This window comes from Phalacrocorax aristotelis, chromosome 3 (assembly GCF_949628215.1).
Source record: "Phalacrocorax aristotelis chromosome 3, bGulAri2.1, whole genome shotgun sequence".
In the NCBI taxonomy this organism is placed as follows: Eukaryota; Metazoa; Chordata; class Aves; order Suliformes; family Phalacrocoracidae; genus Phalacrocorax; species Phalacrocorax aristotelis.
In genome coordinates this window covers 86395940-86420793 of record NC_134278.1, presented here as the reverse complement: position 1 = coordinate 86420793, position 24854 = coordinate 86395940, and the positions used below count along the sequence as shown (strand labels likewise).

At 39.5% G+C, this 24854-nt stretch overlaps 1 protein-coding gene across 4 annotated transcripts in view; it reads right to left on the bottom strand.

The window, feature by feature from the left end:
- The window catches only part of PCSK2 (proprotein convertase subtilisin/kexin type 2), a 103555-nt gene that overhangs the window by 39910 nt on the left and 38791 nt on the right, over positions 1-24854 (bottom strand). For all 4 annotated transcript variants that reach the window (XM_075088298.1, XM_075088295.1, XM_075088294.1 and 1 more), the window contains 3 exons: positions 13483-13596; positions 11742-11850; positions 9738-9775 (listed from right to left, as the gene is read on the bottom strand). In XM_075088298.1, the coding sequence (XP_074944399.1) occupies positions 9738-9775; positions 11742-11850; positions 13483-13596 (261 nt within the window). The remainder of the gene's footprint in view (positions 1-9737; positions 9776-11741; positions 11851-13482; positions 13597-24854) is intronic.

Sequence of the window (24854 nt, the reverse complement as noted above, 5' to 3'; positions counted from 1 at the left end):
ATATATTAAGCAACTAGTTAAAGATTTTTCAGGCCAAGTAGTAAATCTACAGCTTTAAAGCTTCAGTCTATGGAATGAACTCCTTGATTTCTTTAATTCGGGGAGCGGGGGGGCGGGGGGATACAAAAAAAGGCATCTGAGTATCTAGAGATACATGAGCCCTTGAATTATTTCATCATAATAGCAAATACAAAGAGTGCAATGACTTTTACTGAAAAATACTGTGAACACACACTTCATCTAGCTTTAGTACTCCATTTTCTAAAAACCTGGCCCACAGTCCCTTTCCAATACATGGATTCCCCCCCCCCCCGCCTTTCATATACTTTGGTTATGTATTAGTGTAACCTACTGAAGTTGAGAGAATAATAGAGTTATAAAGCTGGCAGCAGAGAAATGAGGTTCAGGTCCATTATTCTTAGTTATATTCCTGTAAGAAATAACTGACAAATTTGCCAGTATATCAAATATGTGCTGGGTGCTGAGCTGCAGCAAAGGCTGCGTTTGCAGTGTTTTGATGGCAGCCAGTACTTACAGCCTCTGAAGGGATGAGCTGGAAGAGAACAGGAGCTAAGGCCTCTTGCTCTTGTCAAAGCCTACCAAAATCTGTTACAGGCTGTCCCACCAAACACAGTAGGCAGGATTCACATCACACCCAGCATAAAGGTCTCTTTCTTAGGCATCATGTGGTGGACAGAGGACAATTTTGTCCATCAATGGAAGAAAACTTATAGCTCGGAGTCTGCAGTACAACTCAGCAGTCATTTGAACCCAGTTGTTTAGCATGACATGCTCTGGGCAAAGAGCGGACACTTGCTCTGGGAAAGCAAACACTTCCCTGCTGCTGTGCGTGGTTAGCAGGAGCTGGCACCAACATCACTCACTGACTGCAAAGGTGTCACAGTCAGAGTCATTAAAAGCTAATCAATTATCAGCAGTGCTCACAGCAAAGTGCATGAATACTGGGCGTGCAGTTGTAACGGCACACTCATAAAACAAACTTGGCTGATATTAAGGGTGACCACTTTAACAGGTTACACCAATCATGTTGTTACAAAACAGGCAAACTATGGCTTTGCAGAAGAGGGAAGTCAAAGTGACTTGGTTTGTCTGGGGAGTTAGCTATGACAGACCGACCGACCTGGTCCACGGTGGTTATGGAAAGGCGAGGACAGGGAGAGCTATTCTGGTGATACAGAGGAACTGAAAGTAAGAACAGATGAGGCTGGGTATTTTCCTTCTTTTGAAAGGTTTCTCAGCTGACAAGAGAAGCAACGGTTAACAACTGCTCAACTGGTGTTTCACCTAAAATACATGAATACAGAAGATGATGAATGGACATATAAAAGTGACACGGTAGGTGAATCAAAAGCAGGTGAACATTTCAGAGAAGAGACTCTGCAAACTATTATCTACATTTCTTTTGTCACAAAAAGCAAACACAGGCTGACCTACATGCCTTAGAGTTAGAAGATCTTCAAGATCTACTCTGTTTTATTCCAATTCCATGCTGAACTCATTAGCATAGTTTGAGAACATCCAGGAAAGTATTAATAATGCCACTAATATCTGCCAAGACATGCTGGGTTCTCAGGGATTTTAATGGATCAATTCATATGCTTTTGCATTAATTAAAAAGTTTGCATTGTTTACTCCCTATGGAATCATCAAAACCAATGGACAGCTAAATCCAAAATTTTGGGGCAAGAAAGTGGGATCTTTGGAACAGGCATTCTCATCTCATGTAAATCCACACAAACTACATTTTGCAAGTGTTTATACTTTTAAATAGTACATGATCACCCCAGGTTCTTCTCTTAAAGATTTGTATATTTGATCACAGCTAATGTTTTCACAGTAATTTACTGGATGCTAAATTTAAGAAATGTCCTAGACATCATTAGCTGACTGAAAGATTCATGATCACATCAGTCAGACATGGTATCACCGTTGACTAATTCTGCAACTGAATTAAGTGCCACTGAATTAAAGTGACCTAGTTTCTCACAAGTAATGCTAAAGAACACGTGCTAGCATTGAAATGATGAAGTCCTTGAACATAAGACAGCCTTTCTGCTCTCCTTTGTACATATTCAAAGAGAGATTCACCTCTTTTAATAAGATCCAGACCACAGTCTCCCTGCAGAACGTTTCCAGCAATCCCCAATCTACGTCGAAGCTTATGAGTAGGGACAGCACAGGAATGTGTGACTGCGGTATGCACTACCATACCCATTTAACTTTCACCAAACAATAGCTATGCAGCACTGGAAGTGGTCAAGGCTTCATTAAATACAAGCTCCTGTGCTATAGTAAAATATGTTATCCAGGGCAGTCATGTTTCCAAAGGTCTTGGTATCATTATTTGCTCAGTGGAAGCTAGAAGGCCTATGCCTCTTACTGTGATGATTAAAAAAAAAAAAAAAAGGAATATACAGTAAAACAAATATTACAAACCTGTTATTCACATATTCTGCCAAATTTCTGATTGCTCTGAACTTAATGGAAAAACTACTATTGGCTTCAGTGAGGCCAACATTGTGCACTGCTGTTCTGTCTCCTATATTATGCTTATTGCTTGTTGGGAATGCAACAGAAATGAAAACATTATATTTAAATCAAAGCAATCTGAAATAGGGCAGGTGTTTTAAAATATCTTAACCACCTACATAGCTACTAAGAAGTAAAATATTAATATGGAGAACATAAATGCATAAAACTAAAATCAAACAACGCAAAGCAAACCACCATGTCAAGATGAACTATCAGGACAGAAAAAATTTAAATAACTTCAAATTAACCAAATTAATTTACAGGCACAATGAAGGAGAGGTGTGTAAAGTATCAGAGATCATCTGCATCTTTAACTTTATAGTATTTAGGCTATTGTTTTGCAGAAGAAAGAGGACTCCTCGTGTTTCCCTGCTCTCCTCTTCTGCAAGTTTGGCTTATCCAGAGGGGTTGGCTGAAACTCTACTTTTAAAACCAGTTGCATACCCACTAGTTAACAGGGGGTTTGAGACTCCCCTTGCCAAAATCTTCACTGGACCTGAAAGTCTCTCCCTAACACCTGTCAAATTTTGATGAAGCTTTGTGAGGGACTAGTGTTCCCCACACACACCATTTAATTCAGACTTCCCTGGTGATACCTTGGTAGCCAAAACGTAACTACAGCATGAATTTTAATTAACTTCTATTTCAGTGCTGATGGATATTCAGGGATTTCAACACTGGTTAGTGTCTTAAATAGTATGAGCAATTAAAACAACAATTCTTTGAAAAATAGAGGAAAAAACCACAACCCCTTCCAAATGGCAAAAACTTCAAATATTTTTCTGCCTTTTTCAACCCAAAATGTGGTATTTTCACTTTGGGAAAACAAAATATCTTTATTTAATTTTGCTGAAACTGTTTTTTAAACTACATGGTGTGCACTGCCTCCAGGGGACCCTGTATCTGACCCTGTTCTCCCAAGTGGACCATGCACCAGAGCGGGATTTTGTTGCTGCTGTTTTAATTCAGCATGTTCTTGAACTCAAATATTTAAAATGAGACAGAACTGATCAAAAATAAGAATATTTCAATTTTATTTTCGCATGGACACTTTAATTTTATAAAATATTCACATTTTCTAGAAAAAATATTGTTCTAATGTAAGATTTCTGGCCAGTTCCTAAAGCTAATTGGTCTGCAGAAAGGGAGGTAATAACAAAACAAAGCAAAGCAACGCCAGGTCCCTGCATGGCAAACAGTGAGGACTAACATCTTTCCGCTATTTTTCTTGTCCAAATACAAGAAGGTATTTCCGGAAACTTACTTGGAGAAGCCCTGGAGAGAGGCACAAGCCAGTTTCAAAACCACCAGCCAGAACTGATGCAGAAATGTCCTTATCTGCTCTCTTCCACCCTGTGCATTTCTCATTTCAACAATCTTAATTTACTTTCCATGGATGATGCCTTAAGTGAAAATTAATACCACTGCTTAATGATTAAAGCGATTAGCCACCTTGCACTTTCACAGTGTGCAGCTGATTAAATACATTGATTATAGAGAAAAATAAATGCTGAGGACAACGTGCGGTCTTTAGCTTGCAAAGCAAGTCTCTTTGGCACCATCTCACATTGCTTGCACACCAGGCATGCGTTTAACTTGAAGATTATACCTTTCAGGTGGTTCTAATACAGACTAAAGCTGGAAACTTTTTGCAGCATTCATTGCTCTGAAAATAATCTCAGGCAAATGCAACTACAATATGTTAGTGTCTTTCTGATTCCAAAGGACTCGTACTTCGAGGGGTATTTTATAGCCAATATAAATTACTGCACCTCTCTGAAGAAGCCAACATCAGTGGAGCAATGCCAATTCCAGCTGTATAGATGGTGCTAAGCATCAAGTCCCAGAACTTTCCCAGCATTCAGATCTCTCACCATGGGCTATAGCAAAGCAGTTAGCGTAACATCTTTCATGTGAGAAATCCAGTTTTCAGCTGCAAACACAGCTCTGTATGTGACACGAATCATCTCTCCTTAAGGCAATCACATCTCCTTCACAAGTTGCAACCTCCTTTGCAGAGAAGCCTCTTGCTATGCCCTCTGGCCATACGAAATGACCCAAAGGAGAAAGAGCCATCAAATTCCTCTTGCTGTTCCACCTTTTTAATTGAGTTGAAAGCTAGAAAGCTTTGATAACATCTATAATTACAAAACGTTTTTATCTTTCACGAAGTAAGACACTGATATCTCCTTTACACAGCACCATGGCTTCTCTTTCCCGTTAGCAGTGCTCATTTAAGTAGCTATAAAACAGAGAAGAGGAACTATACAGTCATCTTATTTAGAGTGCAGCACATGAACTCCACTGTAACAAGTACCTGCAAAAACAGTTTCTGAGAGGAGCCGGGGAAGAGGAGAGGACTGTTTGTTGTATCCCATTATGTTTTCCAAGATGTGAAGCATTTTCTGTACGTGGTAAACCAAGCACAGCCTTCCAAGTACACAGAGTACCTCATTTGCCTGTCTGATCTTATCAGAGGGAGGCATCATCTCTTTTTCAGCCTTTTGTATGTTCAGAGGAAAAAAAACAGATTGCACAGAACAGAGAGATGAGCCCAGAAGCTGACCCTGCACAGAATAACAGAAAAAGATAGACAAGTCTGAAATAGATAACTTCATTCACTTCCCAGTAACTTCTAATTTATGCCAGTGAAACTTCATTGTCTTGCATGTCTTGAACGATCATCTTCTAAATACTAAAACCAGCCTCCTAGCTGCCAGAAACCACCTGAGCAATGCAAACAGCCCAATAGAAGGCCATCAGTTTCAGCTGCTAAGGCATCAGTCAGCCTGGCATTTAAACACTTGATCCATCCTTCTATCATGGCAAGAGGTTTCATTTTGTCTCAACAATTTCTTGATGAAATTTCTGCCACAATCTACTTTAACAGCATCCATCAAACAGTGTGCTTACTAGGTTTTCAGTGTACTAGTAGAGGATGTTTGTGAATTTATCCCAGTTTTTGGTTGATAATTTTTAATTGGTATGCTAGTGTTGATTTTAGAAAACCTACTAGCAAAAAACCCAACCCCAAAGGAACACCAAAACACCAACTGAAACCAAACAATCTAAAAACTAGTTAGTGTTGAAACATCTGAAACAGTTTATTCTGTCCCTTATTTCGTGATAATGTAAGTATTATTTCAATACTGCAATTAAAAATAGGTGCTAGCATCAATGGCCAGCATTCAGAGTTTGTCCATAAAACACCTTTGATGTATAAGAAGTAAAGCTTTATTGACATTAAGAGTCTAGTGCCTGTGCTCAATAATGCTTTGAAACGCAGTAGAAAATGGCAGTGTTAACCACCTCAGGCTCTTCTGAAAATCATGCCATAGGAATAGGATCTCATAAAGCTAACTGAAATAATTCGCTGATGCCAAGGCAAGGGTGAACCTAACTCTGCTATGGTTTGGCTTTACATTCCCTGTGGAGTGCAAAGACACTGGGAGCTTTTCAAGGTCTTCAGAGGGTTTCCAACAAATTTCTGTCTTGGAAGGGCGATATTTTTCTTGCCACCAGTTATAGGTGAACTCTACTTTACTTAGGCAATCACATCAGCTGGGATTTCTGTGGGGCAGATCAGGGTCAAAGCAGCATGTTTCGTCTAACATGCAGCCCTTGTTGCTTCACTTTTCTTTCTCAGTCAGATGCTGTATCTTGGAGAAGTCAGTCCTGAAAATTGCTGGTTTTGTATGTACATATTTGAAAGAAAACCATGGATTATATATTAGGATTCAGCTTTTTAATTATCAGTTCATAATGAAGGGTTCTCCTTGTGGCAAAAAAAAAAATTCCTGAAGGCTGAACCTCTGCAGGGTTTCCAAGGCTTGGAAGAAAGTGTTGATCATTTGACAATGAGTCTCTCTGCACTCATGGTGCAGAGTGGAAAATTCCAGCTTTGCCGTAACCCCCTGATCCCAGAAAAGCAAGTAGCTATGCTGCAGCAAGCTGTGAGAGCTGTCCATCCGGACCATGAGCAGGCACACTCCTTTCCACATATATGAAGTATATTAAAAAGAGGAATGGTTGATTCAAGCACTGAAGTTCAGAAGCTGCAAAAAATATGGACAGAGTGCACTCCATATGATAGGTCATAGTTCAGCAATTTTTAGGAGAAAATGCAAAATGTTTTTTTCTTTAGAAAGCTCTTTCTCTTCCCTGACCCCCTGTTTTGTCTAAGTGCAAACCCCCATTAAACTATTCATGCAAGAAAACCAGCAAGTCAAAAACATAAAAGCCAAATTAAACCACGTAATCAAAGCCAAGTTTTTATACTTGAAAACGCTCCAGTGCCAAAAGCACCACCTTTGAGAGACTTTCTAATTGTTCCCAATTTTCTAAGCAAGATATACAGACATTGCCAGGGTAGGTAGGCATTTGCACACTTGAGAAACATAAGCTGTAGGCTTTTCATTTCCTAAAAATAAACAATATAACTTAAAAGAAAGCTGCCTCAAAGTGCAAATTTCGTGAAATACCAAAAACGTGGCATTTTCCAAGGGTGACTGCAATTGCTGTGACAGCCCGAAGCAAGTTAACAGCTCATTCCCAAGAGACTTCTTTCATTGCATTTTTAGGTCTAAACTGATCTTTCCTTCAGCTGAATTTAAGTCCTGTCTTTAGTTCATGCCCAAATTACTACCTACTGGGAAAAAAGGCCCCCAAGGTCTCCTGAGGCACAGCAGATGCTGTCAGAGCATCTCCTAGGACTCACGGAGGCCTAACACAGCCTTGCAGCAAGAGGAGGAGAGGCAAAGTGCAGGTGAACCAAGCACTGCAACTGCTGTGCTGTACTTGGGCAAGGGAGGAGATTGCACATTTTAGCAGCCGGAGCAGGAGACAACCCTGCCCTTCAGCTGGCCACCTCACAGACGCAGCAACTGCAGCCAGCTCTGTGTCAGGAGGTGCCAGCACCTCTTACCAGTTACCAAGTTTACCCTTTCACTGGTTACCTTGCATATAATATGCTAATTTATCAGTACTTTTCCTTGCTGTGTCCTTTGGTATATTCAGCACAGAATTAAAAGTGAGCCGTAGGCAAAAAAGATAAACTATACAAACTCAAGCTTTCCCCCCCCCGCCCAGTGCTGTGACAGCCTAGAACCACAGATTTCATGTGATTGCTCATATCTTTGTGTATCAGAAGTATTGGGGTGGTATCTCCTTTAAGGCTGTGCACTTTCAGCTGGGGTTTCTGCTGTTCCTTTAATGACTGTCTTACCAACCACTCATTCCTCAGCCTTTTCTCCCCGTGCCTGGCTATTGATCTGCCCTGCACAAGCCATGCCTAATTCTGCATTTTGCACTGGCCAGACAATCTTCTTTTGTCCCTCCACAGCCTGATCCTCGCTCCACTTGTCCACTCCTTGCTTGAACAAAGTCATTCCTAAACAAACCTTTCCAGATTCTCATCTCAAGATCAGTCTCCTTACAAGTCCTTCACTACTGACATTAAAGGTTTGTTGTCCCCATACCCAGACAGCTTTTCCTCTCCAATTTTCATGCCAATATTTCTTTTCTGGACTCCTAGATTTCTGGCCCGCTCCACTATTTTCTGATTTCTAGCATTATGTCTGTGCATTGTCATTCTCCATGTCATTTTCTATTAATTTCCAGAACACTCACTTGCCATTCTAGAAACAATACATTTCTGCTAAGCCTGGCAAATATTTATCCATAAAACAGAAAATGTTTTTAGAATTGGAAAACACTGTATTACTGAGAAACCTATTCTTGTTTTCTGGGCATGATCCTAGGTTTGCTGTTAACAACAGAACTGTTCCTATTTGACTTACATCAGATACGGTGTACAGACTTTTTGCTTGTTTATTTGAAACGTTAGTTTTAGAACCAGAATATTCCCACGTACTTTGTCCACACCTGCTGCTGAAAAGCAAGTAAAGAGTGCGTGCTTTGTCCAGATCATATGCAGAACATACACACACAGCACAATTCCTGCAAAGAAAAAGGCTGCCTTTTACAAACTTCTTCATCTGTATCAATTTATGGGAACATCCTACTGAGTTATTCCTCTTGGGAGAGAATTTTGCAGCCAGGGCACAGGGTTTAATTAGCTGCTATCAAGTTATTAAGGCCATTCATAAGGAGTGAACTGGCATCCTACACTTTACCTCTATAGTCCGCTATTTCCCAGACTCCTTCCCCAAAGTAAACACCTTCTATATCCATTTATCCTCTACCAAATGTGCTTTGCTACTTGCAACAACAAATAGATTTTCATCCTGTGTGTTATTATTTTCCAAACTGCAAGTTCATAAAAATAATTGTCTTACTCTTTCTCAGTTTGGAGCTGTTCTATCTGAATTGCTCACATTTTTACCAAAATTTCCAGATGTCTTTGTTGTTCTTTTCATTTAATTGCAATTGCAAACTACACCATATTGCTCAGCTGAAGAAGCCTGGGCTTCCGTCAGGAAGCCACTGACTGCAGAAGAATAGCAAGACCTAAAGCAGAGACACTGCATGTCCCACCCTAGCAAGGAGCCACAGCTTCTTGATGCCCATTGCCCAACAGACTGCCACAAGCACAGTGTGAGAGCAGCGTACCACAGTCCATGGGTGCTGCGAGCCCTTGTAGACACCTGGAGATAGGAGTGCCAGTATCAACATGGGGTTGGGGACAGCCTGGAAGAATTAAGGAAAATAAAAATCCTCTAGTCCAAAGGTCTGAAGCCTGAGTTAGGTTTGAGAAATGATCAATTGACACAGTGTGTGCTGAGAACACACAATCTGCCCTGCACATGCTTTGAAGCACTGTTATAAAGGAATTAAGCTGTTCCTGGACGTTTCAAAGGCTAACACATGCCTTGCCACAGCCCACAGCTCTGTGGCCCTCCAAGTGACAGTTGCATTCTGCATCTTAATAGCAGAATTTAGAGGCAATTCTCAGGTTACTCATTTCTGTCCTAAATCCAATATTGCAAGCTCCATCTTATTTAATGTGAGGCAGCACTGTCATTCCTCCACAAAGAGCCTTGTCACCTTTCCATTCCCTGCAGAGGCAGTCCCATTTTTAGTCTGCTTCTTTCAATGTGAAATGTATCGTCTGTAAGATCAGCAGTTCAGCTGTACTGCTGTTCCACTCATCGTTTAAAATTTTGTAGCAGAAGGACTGTAATAAGAAAAGCCACATTTTACAGAAAAGGTCAGCATGTACTTACGTAATTTGATGCAAGATCAGGATGCAGATAATCAATTCCTGCAGTAAGATAATGACAGAACAGAATCAAAGGTTAAGAGTTTCAGAAAAGATTTTCTAGTGATCACAGAACAAAACAAGAATCCTTTGCAACCATAGGAAAATGATTACGGTTAATAATGTAACCGACTGAATTGAGGTTCCAGTTTTTAAATGTGGACTTTTAAACTGGTTTACCATTTCTGATGCAGTCCCAGCATTTCAACCATTTGGGTCAAAATCCAAGTGCCAATTGAAAAGGTGAGCTCAGTGACAAAATTTATTGACCTGTTTTGTAGACTAGATCATATTTACTTATTAAGATTAGTTTAAATCACAATTTATCTTCATATAAGTTCTATCATCTCAAAGCATACCAAAACTAACAAGATCAGTAAGCACTGGATCAGTACAGGATATAAAAAGGGGTACTTTTAACTAGCGAAAATTGTAAACCAGGTAGACAGAAAATTACCTAAACTAGACCTGGGGAGGTCCCTAAGGCAAACATTTTGGATTATGTGTACAAAACTTTTAATGTTGGATTGGACCATTTTAACAAATATGTGAGCACAGGCTCTGCACCATGGCGGTGTGCTAAAGATTGAAACAGGGCAGTGGTGTGGAACATACTCATTCTAATGCACCGTACCTTTCTACATGTGGCAAATATACAAATCCCAGCGGATGGTGTACAGAAGCAGCATATCTATACTCAGATGGGTTAAGCTGACCTATTATATATCCAGTCAAAACATACAAAGAAATGGCCTCTAATCTCATGTTACATTTTGATCACTACTCTACCCTGGGTCTCCAACTACAATACTATTACATGCACAACTCTATCTGCAAGAAGAATGTCATATTATCGCAGTTATTCTGATGAAATCATTACCTCCCATCATGTAGGGTCCCTTAGCACTAGGTTTGCATGAGGGGACCCCTTGTAACTGTAGAGAGCCTTACTGATCCAAACAGAGACAGACAACAAAAGTCTCAGTGAAGAATCATGTTATTCACATACTCTCTTCCAGAGTTACTGGAAGTGAATATAATGCAAAGTAGTCCCTTCTCTAAAAGCTCTATCTGATAGGCCAACAGCTTTATTTGACCCGAAGCTCAAATAGTTTGTCATCATCATCCCCATCGGTCATGCCTAGCTATTCTGAAAGCTAAGTCCTGCCTCTATGGGATCAGTGAAATTTCTCATGACATCACAGGATAATCTCTCACGCGAGATTGACCTCTTATCAACATACAGATGTCCAAGTCTACTTTCTTACTTTGACAAAACCCTTGTCTTAGGAGTAAGCAGATGAGGGAAAGAAACAAGCAAGGACAGATCTCAGTTGACCCTATAAAACAGGTGGATTTTATTTATTTATTTTAAATATTGTTCAATCAACATAAAAAGAAAGCATTCAAAATTTAGCCCAAAGAAAAGCATCAAGACACTGCACAGAATTCCTGTACATCAGCAAGGAACCCGTGAGTAGAACAACTGTGACTTCAACTGTGCCTTTTCTCTTCATCTTCCCTGAACTTAGCCTCAAATTAGTATTATATTTAATATGCAGGTCCTTAACGACATTCAGCATGAAACTGTTTAATTATTTCAGCTGTCAAGTATGACTTTGAGAATAATGTAACCCAGAAAACATTTTCTTAAGTACTTTTTGCACAGCAATTATGTCCCCCAGTCAGTGCCTACAGAAGTCAAGGAGAGTCTTTCCTTTGGCTTAATGGCCATTATAGCGTTTCATGGAAGACACCTGCATGATAACTGCAAACTACTTTTAATGCTTGGATATCCATGCTTCAGTATCCCTAGTGATGTCTTTATAACATATTTTCCCTGAAGATCTCAAAGTCTTTACAGAGGCTGGTGGTCTCACCAATATAAGCAATACTTTAAAATCTTTTATTTTGATTACATGGAAAAAGCTACTTAAAAATACTAAATTAGCATGCAGTCTTCACTTACCATCATCCATAATTCCTATGGTAACTCCCTTCCCTGTGTATCCCAGCTCCCATGCTTCAGCTACATTAAGGTCAAGTCCAGGAGTCCCATCTGCTTGACCAGTGTTAATCTAATATATCAGTGAAAAAGGAAGAATAGCTTTTTTTACTTGATAAACACATTTCTACAGCCACTGAATTTTGCTATATAACTTTGCATGTATCTTTGCTGTGGAAAATATATCCCATTTGGAGTACATGTCCAACCAAACCAAAAACACACCAACCCTGGGTAAATCCACTTCTTCGTGGTTTACAAGATTTGATTAAAGACTGAATCTTTTGGCCCCAAAAAAGGACTTTTCTACTTAACCATGTCAGGGCAGTGGGTCAATCCAGACTAAAGGTAGACCAATGGATTCTACAGAGTACTTTTACAAGCAGGAAATGCTTTTTTTCTTGAAAGTAGGGATCTACTGAAATTCATGACCACTGGGTTTAGTACCAGAAACAACTTCTTTGATAACCAAGTTAGCCATTATTTAAGCAGGAAAGGTCATTAGATGAACTCCAATGGTCCTTTCCAATCTTGTGTGTATGTGATTCTATGGTTCTTCAGTATAGGCAATCCCTTGTATCTTCAGGCACTCATGTTCACCAACCTCACTCACAAATTTCTCAAGTTCCATGGGAAAATTAATAAGGCTTTTACTATGCCACTTTTTTTTTCCAATTTTGTGGCAGACACATTTAATTTCAAAACACATTTTAGTGTACTTTATGATCTAAAAAAGTATAGCTTCATAAAAATTTTCTTTTCATCACTGCAACATTTTCATTGAAATACCAGAAAGAAGTTAATTACTCCACACTTTAGCTTATTGTCTCATCAAGGATCAAGTCCCATTCATGCTAATGTGCCCTCATTCATCTGAAAACTCTCGTTCTGGAAAAAACAACCCCAGCCATATTGGATAGATTCATAAAACATAAGAAATGGAAAAAATGGATTAAAAGGAAAGATAATAAGAAACACTATTCTTAAGCAAAAAGACCCTTAAGTTAACGAGGCAGCACTGCATTTACTAACTATTTAATCTTAAACAGGTTGCAACATTAAAACTGACCAAAATTACTTTATCAACTTTTTAAATAGAAAAATATCACTTTGGCTACTTTAATGTAAAAAATCAATTTTTCTTTTATAACTAAAGACTTCTCCTTATAAAATACAACACATTAAAAATGAAACAATTTAGCAAAATATTATTTTCTTTTGACAAATTTCTTAAGCCAACATCCATCAGTTTTCAGCTGTTCTGCTTTTGACAGAAGAAAATAAATTAATATTTAAATATCCATAAGACAAAAAACCCTCAACTTTTTCTAGCCAGTGTACTAGAACTTTTTGTTATAATTCTATAATAACATTTTACCTGGCAACAGCTCAAAGACATGATTCATATGCAGTTTTAGGGGTCACATCAGCACACGAGGAATGCCCACAGGACACCAATACAGTTCTCTTTCAAGCCTTCTAAGGATCTTTCCATTGACTGAAATGAAATTTAGCTCTTGAAATGTGCTGGGTCTTCCCAGCATAAAAAAGGTACAGTTAAAAACAACAGGACAGAGCCTTGGATCCATTCCCAAGTTCTTGTGACATATTTGGAAAGAACTCTTGCAAAACATTGCAACAGCACAGAATGGCTTGAATGGTAGTTATTTAGTTATGATTGTTGTGATTTCCTTTCAAAACTTACCAGGTACCATTGCTTCGTAAATAAAGGATCATTCATGTTGATGTCAATGTCATTGATGTCTCTATATCCTCGCTTCTTTCTGCTGAAGCCTTCCTGTTGCACAGCTTTCTTTACCTGGAAGGGTTTATTTTTACATCTTTAGCTCAACATTCTTAAGCACACATACAAAAATTTTTTTAGCCTTGTTTCCACATCATTTGTGTCTGTGCCAATCATTTGCAAGTTCTAAACCTGTGGCTGATTTTTGTCAAAATTTGCAAAGACCTAAAGAGCTCAAGGACTACTACAGTGGCTATGTGGGGGAGAGACAGCCATAAGTGTTCTAATCTGGAGGAAACCTACAGCTTGAACATGTTTTAGATACCTGAGAATTTGCGTAAGAAGAAGTCTCTATTCAGGTATCATTAGTGTCATGGATGTTCTTGCCATACTTTTATTCTTCATAGCCACCAATATCAAAATGTTGTTGTTAGAAGCTAAAATTATTTAACTAATTCCCAGCATGTCACTGTTCCAAGATACAGGCATCTGATGAAACGAGGATGCAGGTTTCAACCACACTTTTTCAGATTTTTCTCCAGGGCATTTCCAGAATATTAGATAGCCTTTCCTTCCAAAAAGAGATTTGTTGGGAGAAAAATATCTGGCATTGTGTGCTTTTGTCATACTCATGTGGTTCTCAAAAACATGTCTTGTAAAGTAATTGACTTTCAGGGATCATCCTTGCATTAAGTGATAAATACATACATTGGCAAGAAAAATTAAATGGCAGAAAAGCCACTAAACTGACCAGACTGGCTAAAGTATAAGATATAAAAATACTGGTTATAAAACACAGATAGCCATAGTTTTTCAGAGATCCTTTCCTCTAGGAACAGCAAATCCACAAAAACATTTAACTAAGCACTGTAGAAAATAAGAAAAGTTAGACACACAAATATCTTTGGAGGCAGGAACTACAAATATCAGACAATAACCATCTTATTTGTACCCATGTAAAAAAGCACTCCTAAAGGAGATCACTGAACAGTGGTAATTGTTGTTGTAGTAGGTGCTAGCACATTCCTAGACCTTGCAGAAGGGCTGCCAAGTTTGGCATATGCTTTTTGTACTCTTTAGCCTAACACCTGGAAGTAAGGTAGCATGAGTCCCAGCATTTAATAAATAAAAAAAATCTAGCCTTCTTCATCAGAGAGGAATGCATAAACCATGAACTGAGTACATCTGGATGTGCAGTAAGGCAGCAGCAAAATGCTTAACATTTCCTTAGGCATTTTCTCGGGAGAAAAAAAGCATGGTTACTAAATAAATCTAGTAACTCTGAGAACCACTTCTACCTGTGTGGCTTTGGCATTTCTGATTAAGACAACATATACAGGAGCTACACTGCTGTGTCACAGGAACTCATGTAGTATCAGTCAAAATCAACAGAGGAAAAATTAATCCAAAGGCTAAATCAGATCTTAGGTCAGTTAAGTCATTCTTGCAGGTGTCCTTCTGTCTCCATTAATTAAAGCAGAAGCCTCAAAAGATAGTGCTCAGTGAGGTGCATAAGGCTGAGATGAAAACTGGGATCTAACTGATGGGGGCTAAAAGCTATTTTCCTCACAGCTATATTGCTTCATTACAACTCTGAAAACCTAATATCAATTCATAGTGAGCAGTATGGGGCACCGTGCCCTGAAAAGGCAGTATCAAACATTTCTAAAAATCTACTTGTATGAATTCTAACCCCTTAACTAAAGGTACCAAAGGATAAAATATTGAATTGGTAGGTTCTTTCATTTATATGTGTGTTTCCATTACGTGTGGAAGTTCATTAGAAGCAGAGCAGATTGAAAATAAAGAAAAAACCTAACACAAAATAAGCTGGAAAGAGGGCAGTGATTAAGTAGGACCCATACTAGGTGTACTTAGTGGCTCCAGGTATCTGAACAGAGTCACAAAACGTATAAGCACACTGTTTGATACCTCTAAGATAAGGCTCAGTGATGCCATGGAGACAACAGAGCAATCACCTGTCATTATGCCTTCCTCTGTTACCACCCCTCCCTCTCTGCTTGCGTCTGCAAACCCAAGCTGTCACCGCAGAAAATAGTTACAAATAGAAGCCAACCCTCACTTAGGGGGATGCCAGAGAAAAAGATTTAATGCGCTTGTGCTCCCACACAAGCTTGCTGGCTCTGCAGGACCTGCTGCATTAAGGCACTGAATTAGGATTTAGTACAAAACGATTTCTACTAATTAAAAAGCAATGCTTCAGAGCCCTGGCTTTTCTTTAAGACAACCTGGAGGAAATGGGGGAGCAATCTGTAGAAATAGCACAGGCTGGTTTCCCTCTTCAGGATCATCTCACTTGTCCGATTTGTTCCGTCTTCAAAATAAAATATAATTTATTTTTCATATTATATTACATTATAGTATAATTTCCTGAGACAAGGAAATATATACCCAAGGAGGTATAACCTTATCTGAACTAAAACCATTCTGTAGGCTGTTTTCTGTATATTTCACATGGAGAAAAGGCATAGAGAATGTTACCATTCACAGAAGTAACAGTCTCAGAAATTCTGAGGCCTCTTTTTCACTGCAGAAACAAGGGGGTTTTACTTGTGATCAGTAATGATGGTAACTCACACAATTTCATCCAGAAAAGATTAGGCACTTCTCTCATGAAATGAGTTTAAAGGTTTGGGTAAGGTCATGGTAGCTTCTCACTTACATAAGCTACAAATTGCCTCATTCAGTTGTCTTGTATAACCCTGCATGAAGAAAGAACTTGCCTTTCTCCTGATGAAAATGTGTCTAAAAAGCAGTGATCCCAAGATCAGATAACAATCATATATTACAGAAAAAAAACCCAATAGAGCAAACTTATAATTGGAAAAGGATGGTACAAATCCAATTATTAGAGTGGAGAAGTGCCCATTTAAGGCTGTAGACAGCTGACTCAGGGGAATCCTAGTCTTCTTGCCAACTGTGTATCTGCATTAGAAACTTGTGCTTTCATATCTAGTCTAGATCAGGAGAGGGAATGCATCTGATTCTGCTTCTATCTTACGGTTTTCTTCTTAAAGAAGAGCAGGCCTCCCTGTGACATCAGTAACATAAATGCATTAAGTATCACATCGCAGATAATATGTTTCAAACACACACACACAAGAGAACATCTTTGCATGTGCAACAGTAGAAGATCATTAGAAAACATTCTGATCTTTTAACAGCTATAATTCCATGTACTTGTGTCAAGATCAGACCTGAAATTCAGCCCTCAGACCAATGCACAGTGCAACCTCATGCCATCTTTTAAATACTTGTTACTCTAACTGAAGCAGGAAAAGCAGCATTTGTAAGACTCAGGCTTCTAATAACAGCATCTCTAAATGACTTGAGCCTGTGAAGCATGATACTTATTAGAACCTAGTGAAGAAATTAGATTTTTGTACAAAAATAGCATGAATTTTACTGTCTCAAAATTAGGCTTATTTCTCAGCAATAACAGCCTTTTGTTTATTTCATTCTTAATTTGTTTATTCCTTCTTTGTTAGGATAGAGGATTAAGTAGAGAGCAAAATCTGAGCATCTACTAAATCATGTAAAAGTTACTAGCTGTGTTGTAATCAGAATGAAGGTCATGTATCAAGGAAGGTAGCCCACGGATGATAAGATCCTTACAAGAAAAAAAAGCTTCAAGTATTGATTTTTAACATACTTGTACTTATGCATGGTTCATAAAGTCACTTGGATGGTAATAAACCAGCAGGATACTGATACAGAACAAATTAACAAAATAATCAATTGACTGCAATACTGCCCCGGGGGGGGCCAGAAACCACAGCACTCTAACTGTGCACTATGCTCCTGTGAATGCCAAGATAATCAGCTCCTCGTTTTGACAGAACAGGGTTAATTGTACTGGTGAGCTCCTGCAGTTAAATGACTCTGTTATATTGAGCATAAATGACAGATTTACTGAATTATACCAGCGGGTGCACAAAAGTGGAAGAGTACACACAACCCCCAACCTCAAGAATCAAGAACTTCAGAACAAATTCCAGAGGAAAAAGGCAGTCCCACTGATGATATCTATAGTAGGCACGGTTTGCACGGCTTATAAAAAAGAAAAAAAAAAAAAAAAGAAAAAAGGCAGTGAGATGATCAACCAAAGGAAGTAGTGGTTCTTTTTCCTCTAAAGCCTCAGGATCAACACAGGTTTGTTTCTGAAGGCAAGGTCTGATGTTGGAAACTGACAGCCTGTATTCTTTAAGAAGTCAGGCTGATGGTTGGTCTTAGGCCTTATGAATTGTACTGAAGATCAGTCTCTCATGAGGACACATGAAGAAAATTGTTTTCCATTTGAAAGACTTCATGAAAATAAAAATGTATCTCTTTTCATTAAAATACTTGTATCACTCTTGTTTTATGCATTTTTAAATGGCTATTTTCATAGTCACAAGCATAGACAGCATGAGAATTGCTTTGATTTCTAGGGAAAGTCATGTCCACTGTAAAGTATATCCATTTTTCATTATTCTCAGCCTTCCTTCTTCTATCTTCCTGATTCTTTTTTGTTTTGTTACTAGCTGAAGCAGTGGCACTGGATATCAAGGACCTGCTTGTTCTGGAGCAGACTTAGTTTTCCCCTTTCTCTAACCAGCCCCATTTGTCTCCAAAACAGTACTAAGTTTATACAGACCATCAGCAGTACTAAAGCCTCTGGAACCTTACGCTGTCCCCAAACATCCTTCTTGGGTTGTCTTCTCAGTTTTCCAGCTTCTGCTCTTAGAATGTCTTTCCCCTCTCTCTGGGTATGATATTGCAAAAATGCCACACTCCTGGCAGAATAAACCAGGGACAAAGTACTGCCACCATTAAGCTCTGTTACTGACTGCCCTGCATGGGAAAATCTGGCATATTTGGGGCTGCTCACTAACTTCTCTGCAAAAATGACTGAAAATCATTAACACCAGAGGTACAGTCATTTAGGAAACTACCCCAGAAGTTCAACATCGATCAGGCAATAATAAAATATGAAGGTGAACAGCCTGAACTCAAAGGTTCCACTCAGGCAATTAACCTTTCTTGATGGAAACACAATTTAAAGAACTCACATTTCAACCAAGTTCATATTTTTGGAAAAAAATATGTAAGAACTGACTTGCTTCTGCCTTATTTTGTGACCTTTCATTTTCCTGATATTAGTTCAGTGCTTGGTAAATAAAGAGCTTTCAAAAATAAAAGAAGGGGGAAAGAAATCAATATTTTTGTCCACTTAGCAGTCCTCTCACAGTTCAGTAACATTCAGGAAGCAGTGAGTAAAGAGACAAGGAATCAATGTGCAAAAGGAGGCTGCAAATCATATTCAACCTGCTCAGCTAAGCAATCAATAGTGCTCCTCTAGCTTCTACTTTGAAATGCAAGTGAGCTGTTAGGCTGCAATATAAAATGAATGCTGAGTATGGATGGTCTGCAATGGAAAATGCCAATTTGGTAAAACAGAAGTTTTCATAGGACAGTGCCCTCTGACAAAGTTTTTTTCCTCTAGGATAGAATTTATTAAGAGGAAAGACTGACAGAGCAGCTCTGGATAACTTGATATGCATTATACTGCCTCAAGAACAAGCAAACTGCTTCATGCCTCTGCTCTCTCATCAGTTTGGTGCAAGGGCCATATTGGGATCTATATACTACCACAAGTGCTGACTATTCTAGGAGCACTGTTCTTATTTCCAATTTTTTCACTGCTTAGATGAGCCAAAAAGAGAGCAGGAGCATTTCTGGAATCTTAAGAAGTTTCCAAAGGAATGAAAATCTGCTTCTTATTCTACATGAGAAGCTGACATTACACTTTATTGTATATAATGACAGAAAAGTCAAAGCAGTTTATATTTCAAACAATGTCTCATTGCAAGACAGAAGGATAGTCACTTCAGTAACAAAATCAAAGATCTTTGTGAGAAATAAATTCCCTAGAGATGGGCTATAACTGCATGCATTAGTCTCTCCAGTGGATCTGGAGAGATTGCAAACCATAGGGATACTTTATGAGCAGCTTGTAGGTAACTTTTGCACTTTGCTGTCTCACCAGTTACACTGGACCACAGAAGTAATCAGCCTCTTCAAATCAATCAGACTAACCACCCCTCGGTAGAGCTGTAAACAACAGCATGCCTGGTGACAGAAAAGAAAATTGGGCGCTGTGCATGGAGAACACTCTTGACTGCAGATCCTCCCCTCTTGGCTGCAAAATTAGTTGCTGTAAGTCAACGGCTTTCCCTTCTCCCACATCCCTTGACCAAGTACTGCAGAAAAGCCTTTCTTAAAACATCATGCTGGGGGGGTGGAGGGAAGCCATCTTTTTCTTCTTCCTCAACAGTAAAAATCTTTTCATGGAGTGATTTTCATTTATTACAGATGCCACCATCAACCTTTAAGGTGATACCCAAAGCAGCCAATCTGTGGTACAAAAGGGTTTTAGTTTAAATGGGAGTCAGGCCCAGTTCATCTTTAAGATTGCAAACTTTTGGCACTGAGACTAGCTTTTTGATTATCTGTGCAGTACAAAGTAGTAAGGTGCTCACATGATGCTGAATCTTCTGATTTAATAATTCCCTCTTTGTCATCATTTGTTAATTTATAACTTTAGACTGTTTCTTCTATTCCTGGGAAGTCTCCCAGCAAAGGACTTTCCTCTTGCTCCACAATAGCTAACTGGTGCTACAAAGAGGGAGGTACTACAGACTATACCTTTATATAACCTCCTTTTTAAAGATTCCATTAGTATGGTTGCTGCTTCCACAGAAGTGATGAGTATCTGATACATCCCAAGGGAATACGAGTGCTCATAGGCTAAAGATTCCTCTAACTCTGTTGATTTTAAGTTAATTTATTTCAAGAAGTAAATCTCCAGATAAGTGGAGACTGTGAGAAAATATCACTTGGAAAAAAACCTGTTCAGTTTGGTTTGTATGGGAAGACTCAACTGACAGGTAAAATTATTCTCTTTGTTGAAGCATACCCTTGACCCACCCTGATGCGGAAGAGGCTTCTTGTAAATGTATGAATATTTGTGCTAATGCCCAAACTTATTTCCAGCTTTGCAATATGCCTGTGTAGGTATGCATCATCACTTAGGGAAACTGAGTCAGCAGAGGTTGAAGACCTTAAAGTAATTCTGCAGCATGTGCTGAAAATAAACCCCTAGTCTCTGAACTTAAAAGCTGGCTTCTGACCTGTGCTATAACTCATCATACTACTTCTTCATTCTCCACAACCTCCTTCCCACTCACATTTCATCTAATAGCTCATCATTTGCCTTGAAACATCTGCTTGGAAAAATAAAATTCACATTTTCTCTCACAGAATTACCAGCACTGATTATCCGCTTCCCACATTAACAGTAAATATGCCATAATGTCACACTCATTGAAGAACTGCATGTTGCCCCATCCTTTATGTGATCTATTTTGCTTTCCACATGTACTCCTTTTCTAACCAGCTTCTAAGTCAAAAAACCAAACATTTTTATTTAGCTGCCCCCCTTGTCCAATGACAGTGCTCAGTCATGATAACAGCAGTGGAAGCTGTTTGAGGTTCCACTCTCATGCAGTGAGGCTTAGAGTAAGAGGTTTACTACAGCTTTCTCTGATGTTTATGGCCCTTCCAAGCAGATGGGCCCCACTGGGTCCAGTGGCAGTAAAAAAATTTTCATACAAAAGTTTTACCAGAATCTCATCTGAAGAGCAACTTCCCAGAATAAAAATGGTATAGCACTAGGAGGGAAAGAAGGCAGAGTAATGTCTGTGCTGTACTCCTACATATAGTGCACAAACCAAGCGGAAATCAATTTGATTTAAATTTGTTTGAAGTCTGAAAACAGTTACATAAAACTAGCTGTGGGTCCTCAAAACCTGGACTCATGGGGTGACATGACAGTGAAGAAAGGTTGGCTCCATCATGCAAAATCCAGGCTTTCCCAAATCTGGGTTCAGAAATGGCACAAATGCCTTTTGATTTTTTTCCTGGCTGCAACTCTGTGAGTGCCTTACAGAATACAATCCTCCTCTCTGTAACCTATTCTGCACTGTCATTGTTAAAACAATTTTTCCTTTCCCTATTTCTTCTGCTCTGTAAGTAAATGATGCAGTTTAAATCTGGGGAGAATACCTTCTGAAAAGGCATCTCTTTCAGTTAACATGGAAGGGAGCACCTCTGCACAGACAGACACTTACTTGACTTGCGGCATCTCCTGCGGTCACTGTTCTGACTCAGGTCCCCACTGCACCATGCAGACAGGTTGTGAGCACTGATTACTGCCCAGTGCTGTCAACACCTCCCCAGCCAGGTGGTAAGGACACTCGCAAAAGGCCCATTTAGCTTTAATTTAAAAAAAAAAAAAAAGCGCCTATTTTTACAAAGCTGCCTGCCTGGAGTGATATAGCAACAACTGCCAAGAAGTCTAAGCTAACTCTAATATTTCAAACCTGCAATACTTAAACTTCAAGGTTCTTGTAAGCAGTAGTGATATATTAGTGAACCTTTCTTGTCCATTTTTAAAGCCTTTAGAGCTCTGTTGCTATCTCAGTAGAGATGAGATAGAATTGCAAACCACTGATCTTCCTAAGTGCTGCCTAGTGGGAATTACGTGGGCTGTACAACGTCTTCTCTCAGGAAATTTCATAACTAGAAGCCAGACACAAACCAGAAGCCAATCTTATGACAGAGGGACAGCTGCAATTATGTTGCTGCTCACATTCATGTATCTGCTCATACACCCAACAGCAGAGTGGCTGTTTATAGCACAGCTACTTCTTTATTCTATTACCTTAAATACACTGGGCAGAAAAGACAAGGGATCTTGCTCCCATGCGTTATGTTCCCAGCCCAGTAGGAAGCAACTGATGATTTATATCCATTGGGCTGTACACTGTAAAGGTTGCAATTGCACTTCTTCAGCTCCTAGCTTCAGAGGTTTACGGATCCCTGTCACAAGGCACGTTAATAAAATCAGCATTGGGTTAGCAGCATATAGCTGCCAGGGACAGGCCATTTGCCACAGAGGAAGCATCAAAACAGAACAGCTGCTACAGAACAATTTCTGTATCAAGAAGAAAGGTAGGAAAAGCTGGGAAATAAGAGATTGGTTTACAAAAAGGAAAGAAACAGTCCATGTCCTATAATTCTGTCCTTTACCCAAACCAGTTTTTAACTTGGTACTTCCAAAGGACTGATCTTGATCCTTGTCATGACATGCTGTACGTCAGAATCCTTTCTTTTAATCTTCAAATCTTCTCCTTCAATTCCTGCCACAGAGCCTGCAGAGAGCACAGTTGCAGAGCACTCTGGTGCCTGACACCATGGGAGAGAGTATGGCCAAGGCAGAGAGATCTACATCAGGGCACTTTTTCCACCTCATTCCAGAATCTGGCTGCCACAAAGTGGCAGAAAACCACCCTTCTGCCCGTGAACTGCCTAGTGCCTGGCTTGAGCAGTGTATCAAACCCATGTTCCCCAGGGAAAGTCTGCAGCTCTTTTCCTGACAAGAAAGTCACTAGGACACGAGTGATTTGGCAAAGGGATCACATCTAGCGTATGACTGTAGGCAGGAGACCTAACACAGAGCAGTGGTGGGGTCAACAAAGAGGGGAAGAGACGTCATGCTGAGGGACAGAGCCGGCCCTGATGTAACAGAGCACATCGAGAATTAACTGAAGGAAAAACCTGTGGAACTGAGACAAGTATTAATACACTCAGTTTATCCCAGCTGAAACTCTCCTTAGCTCATCACAGAGCAGTACACAGCACAGAAGTGTGGTCTGAATATTCTTTGTGGATTTCCTCAACAACCCCCTTAGCAGAGAGGCTTTTTACACCCCTACCCATGTTCTCCAGCATCCTGTCACGCTGGCTGCTGGCCAACCCTCTCTCCAAAGCCCATCTGCACAATTAAAATTATTTTCAAAAATCTTAGAAACAAAGGGGTTTCTGTCTTGATTTCAAGGGACCAGGACATTGAATTGGTTCAGATTTGTTACAGGCCCTTCTATTTATCCACTGCCTAGAGCAATGAAAACTGGCCCCAAAAGACTACAAAATTCGTTAAGTGGAGTTGTATGTGCACTAGCAGGGATTTTGGTGCCAAAATTTTCCCTTGTCCCCACTGGGTCAAAGCACAGGCTAGTTTAAATAAAGTGATAAAATGATCATCCTGCTGCAAATTATTTGAACTATTGCTGCTTGTTTGGCCAGGAATGAGGGAGTATCTTTTCAGTTCAGTTATTAGCATAAAATAATTAGACTTCAGAGTATTTTTTCCTCCCAGTGCACATACACAATTTGCATCAATATTAATAGGAACCTCTCTATTCATACTCATTGAAAGGAGGCTGTACCCCAAGGGACTGAGAAAGACTAAACCCTAAATATGCTTTTGCTTATCACCGAAGATTTCCATACACTCCTGTAAACTGCTATCATCATTATATACTTCTTGCTCTTCCTGGTTTATTGCCATTGAGACAAATGTTTAGCAAGTCATGGAAGAAAATCATTTGCTCAGGCTTCACACAGGAGGCAATAAAAAATGATGCATGCAAATCCTATGGAAATCACTCTCTGTGTCCAAACTTTGAGACCCAATTCATGTTATGGTTTCCACAGAATGAAAACTTCACCGAAAAGCTTCCTTGAGAAAAATTACATTTCTTTGGTATGAAAGTGATGAATCTCTGGTTAATACTAACAGTGCCTGATGCACGGATATTTAGGAGCTCTACGTAGTTCCAAAATGCCAGCATTAACCTGTGTTACCGCAAGCACTGAAGAAGTGCCTTGAGACTACCAGTACTTCAGAGTAACAAAAGGGAGATCTGGGGAAATAACTACTGCAGAATGATTGATTTTATGGCAGTTTGAACAGATGCCTCAACTGGGATATAAAGACTCAAGTGTCTTGGGCCACTGCAGTCTACAGAAGTGTAAAACATCCAGTGCTAAATGACAGAATCACAGACTTGGCAAGATGTTGACAACACAATGACGTCAGAGATTATGTCCTTTGTTTTGGGCCTTTTCTTTAAGAGTGAGGTGCGTTGTACTTATGAATGATTATCATGAAAGGAAAATTACAAACAAGGAAGAGCTGCCAAAGATACAGTGGAATTATGCAAGGGGAGAAACTGCCAAAGTCTTCGCTCAAAATGTCATTTCATGAGACTGAGGGTAACAACACTATTCTGCAAAATGGGAAAACCTGAACAAAAAATAGGAAAAAAAACCCTTGAGGTCCCTGAAAAGGACTGAAAATTACCATTCTCCCTACTAGCTAGGGCCCCTCATCATTCCTCACTTCCCCTTCAGGAAAAGCCAACCCA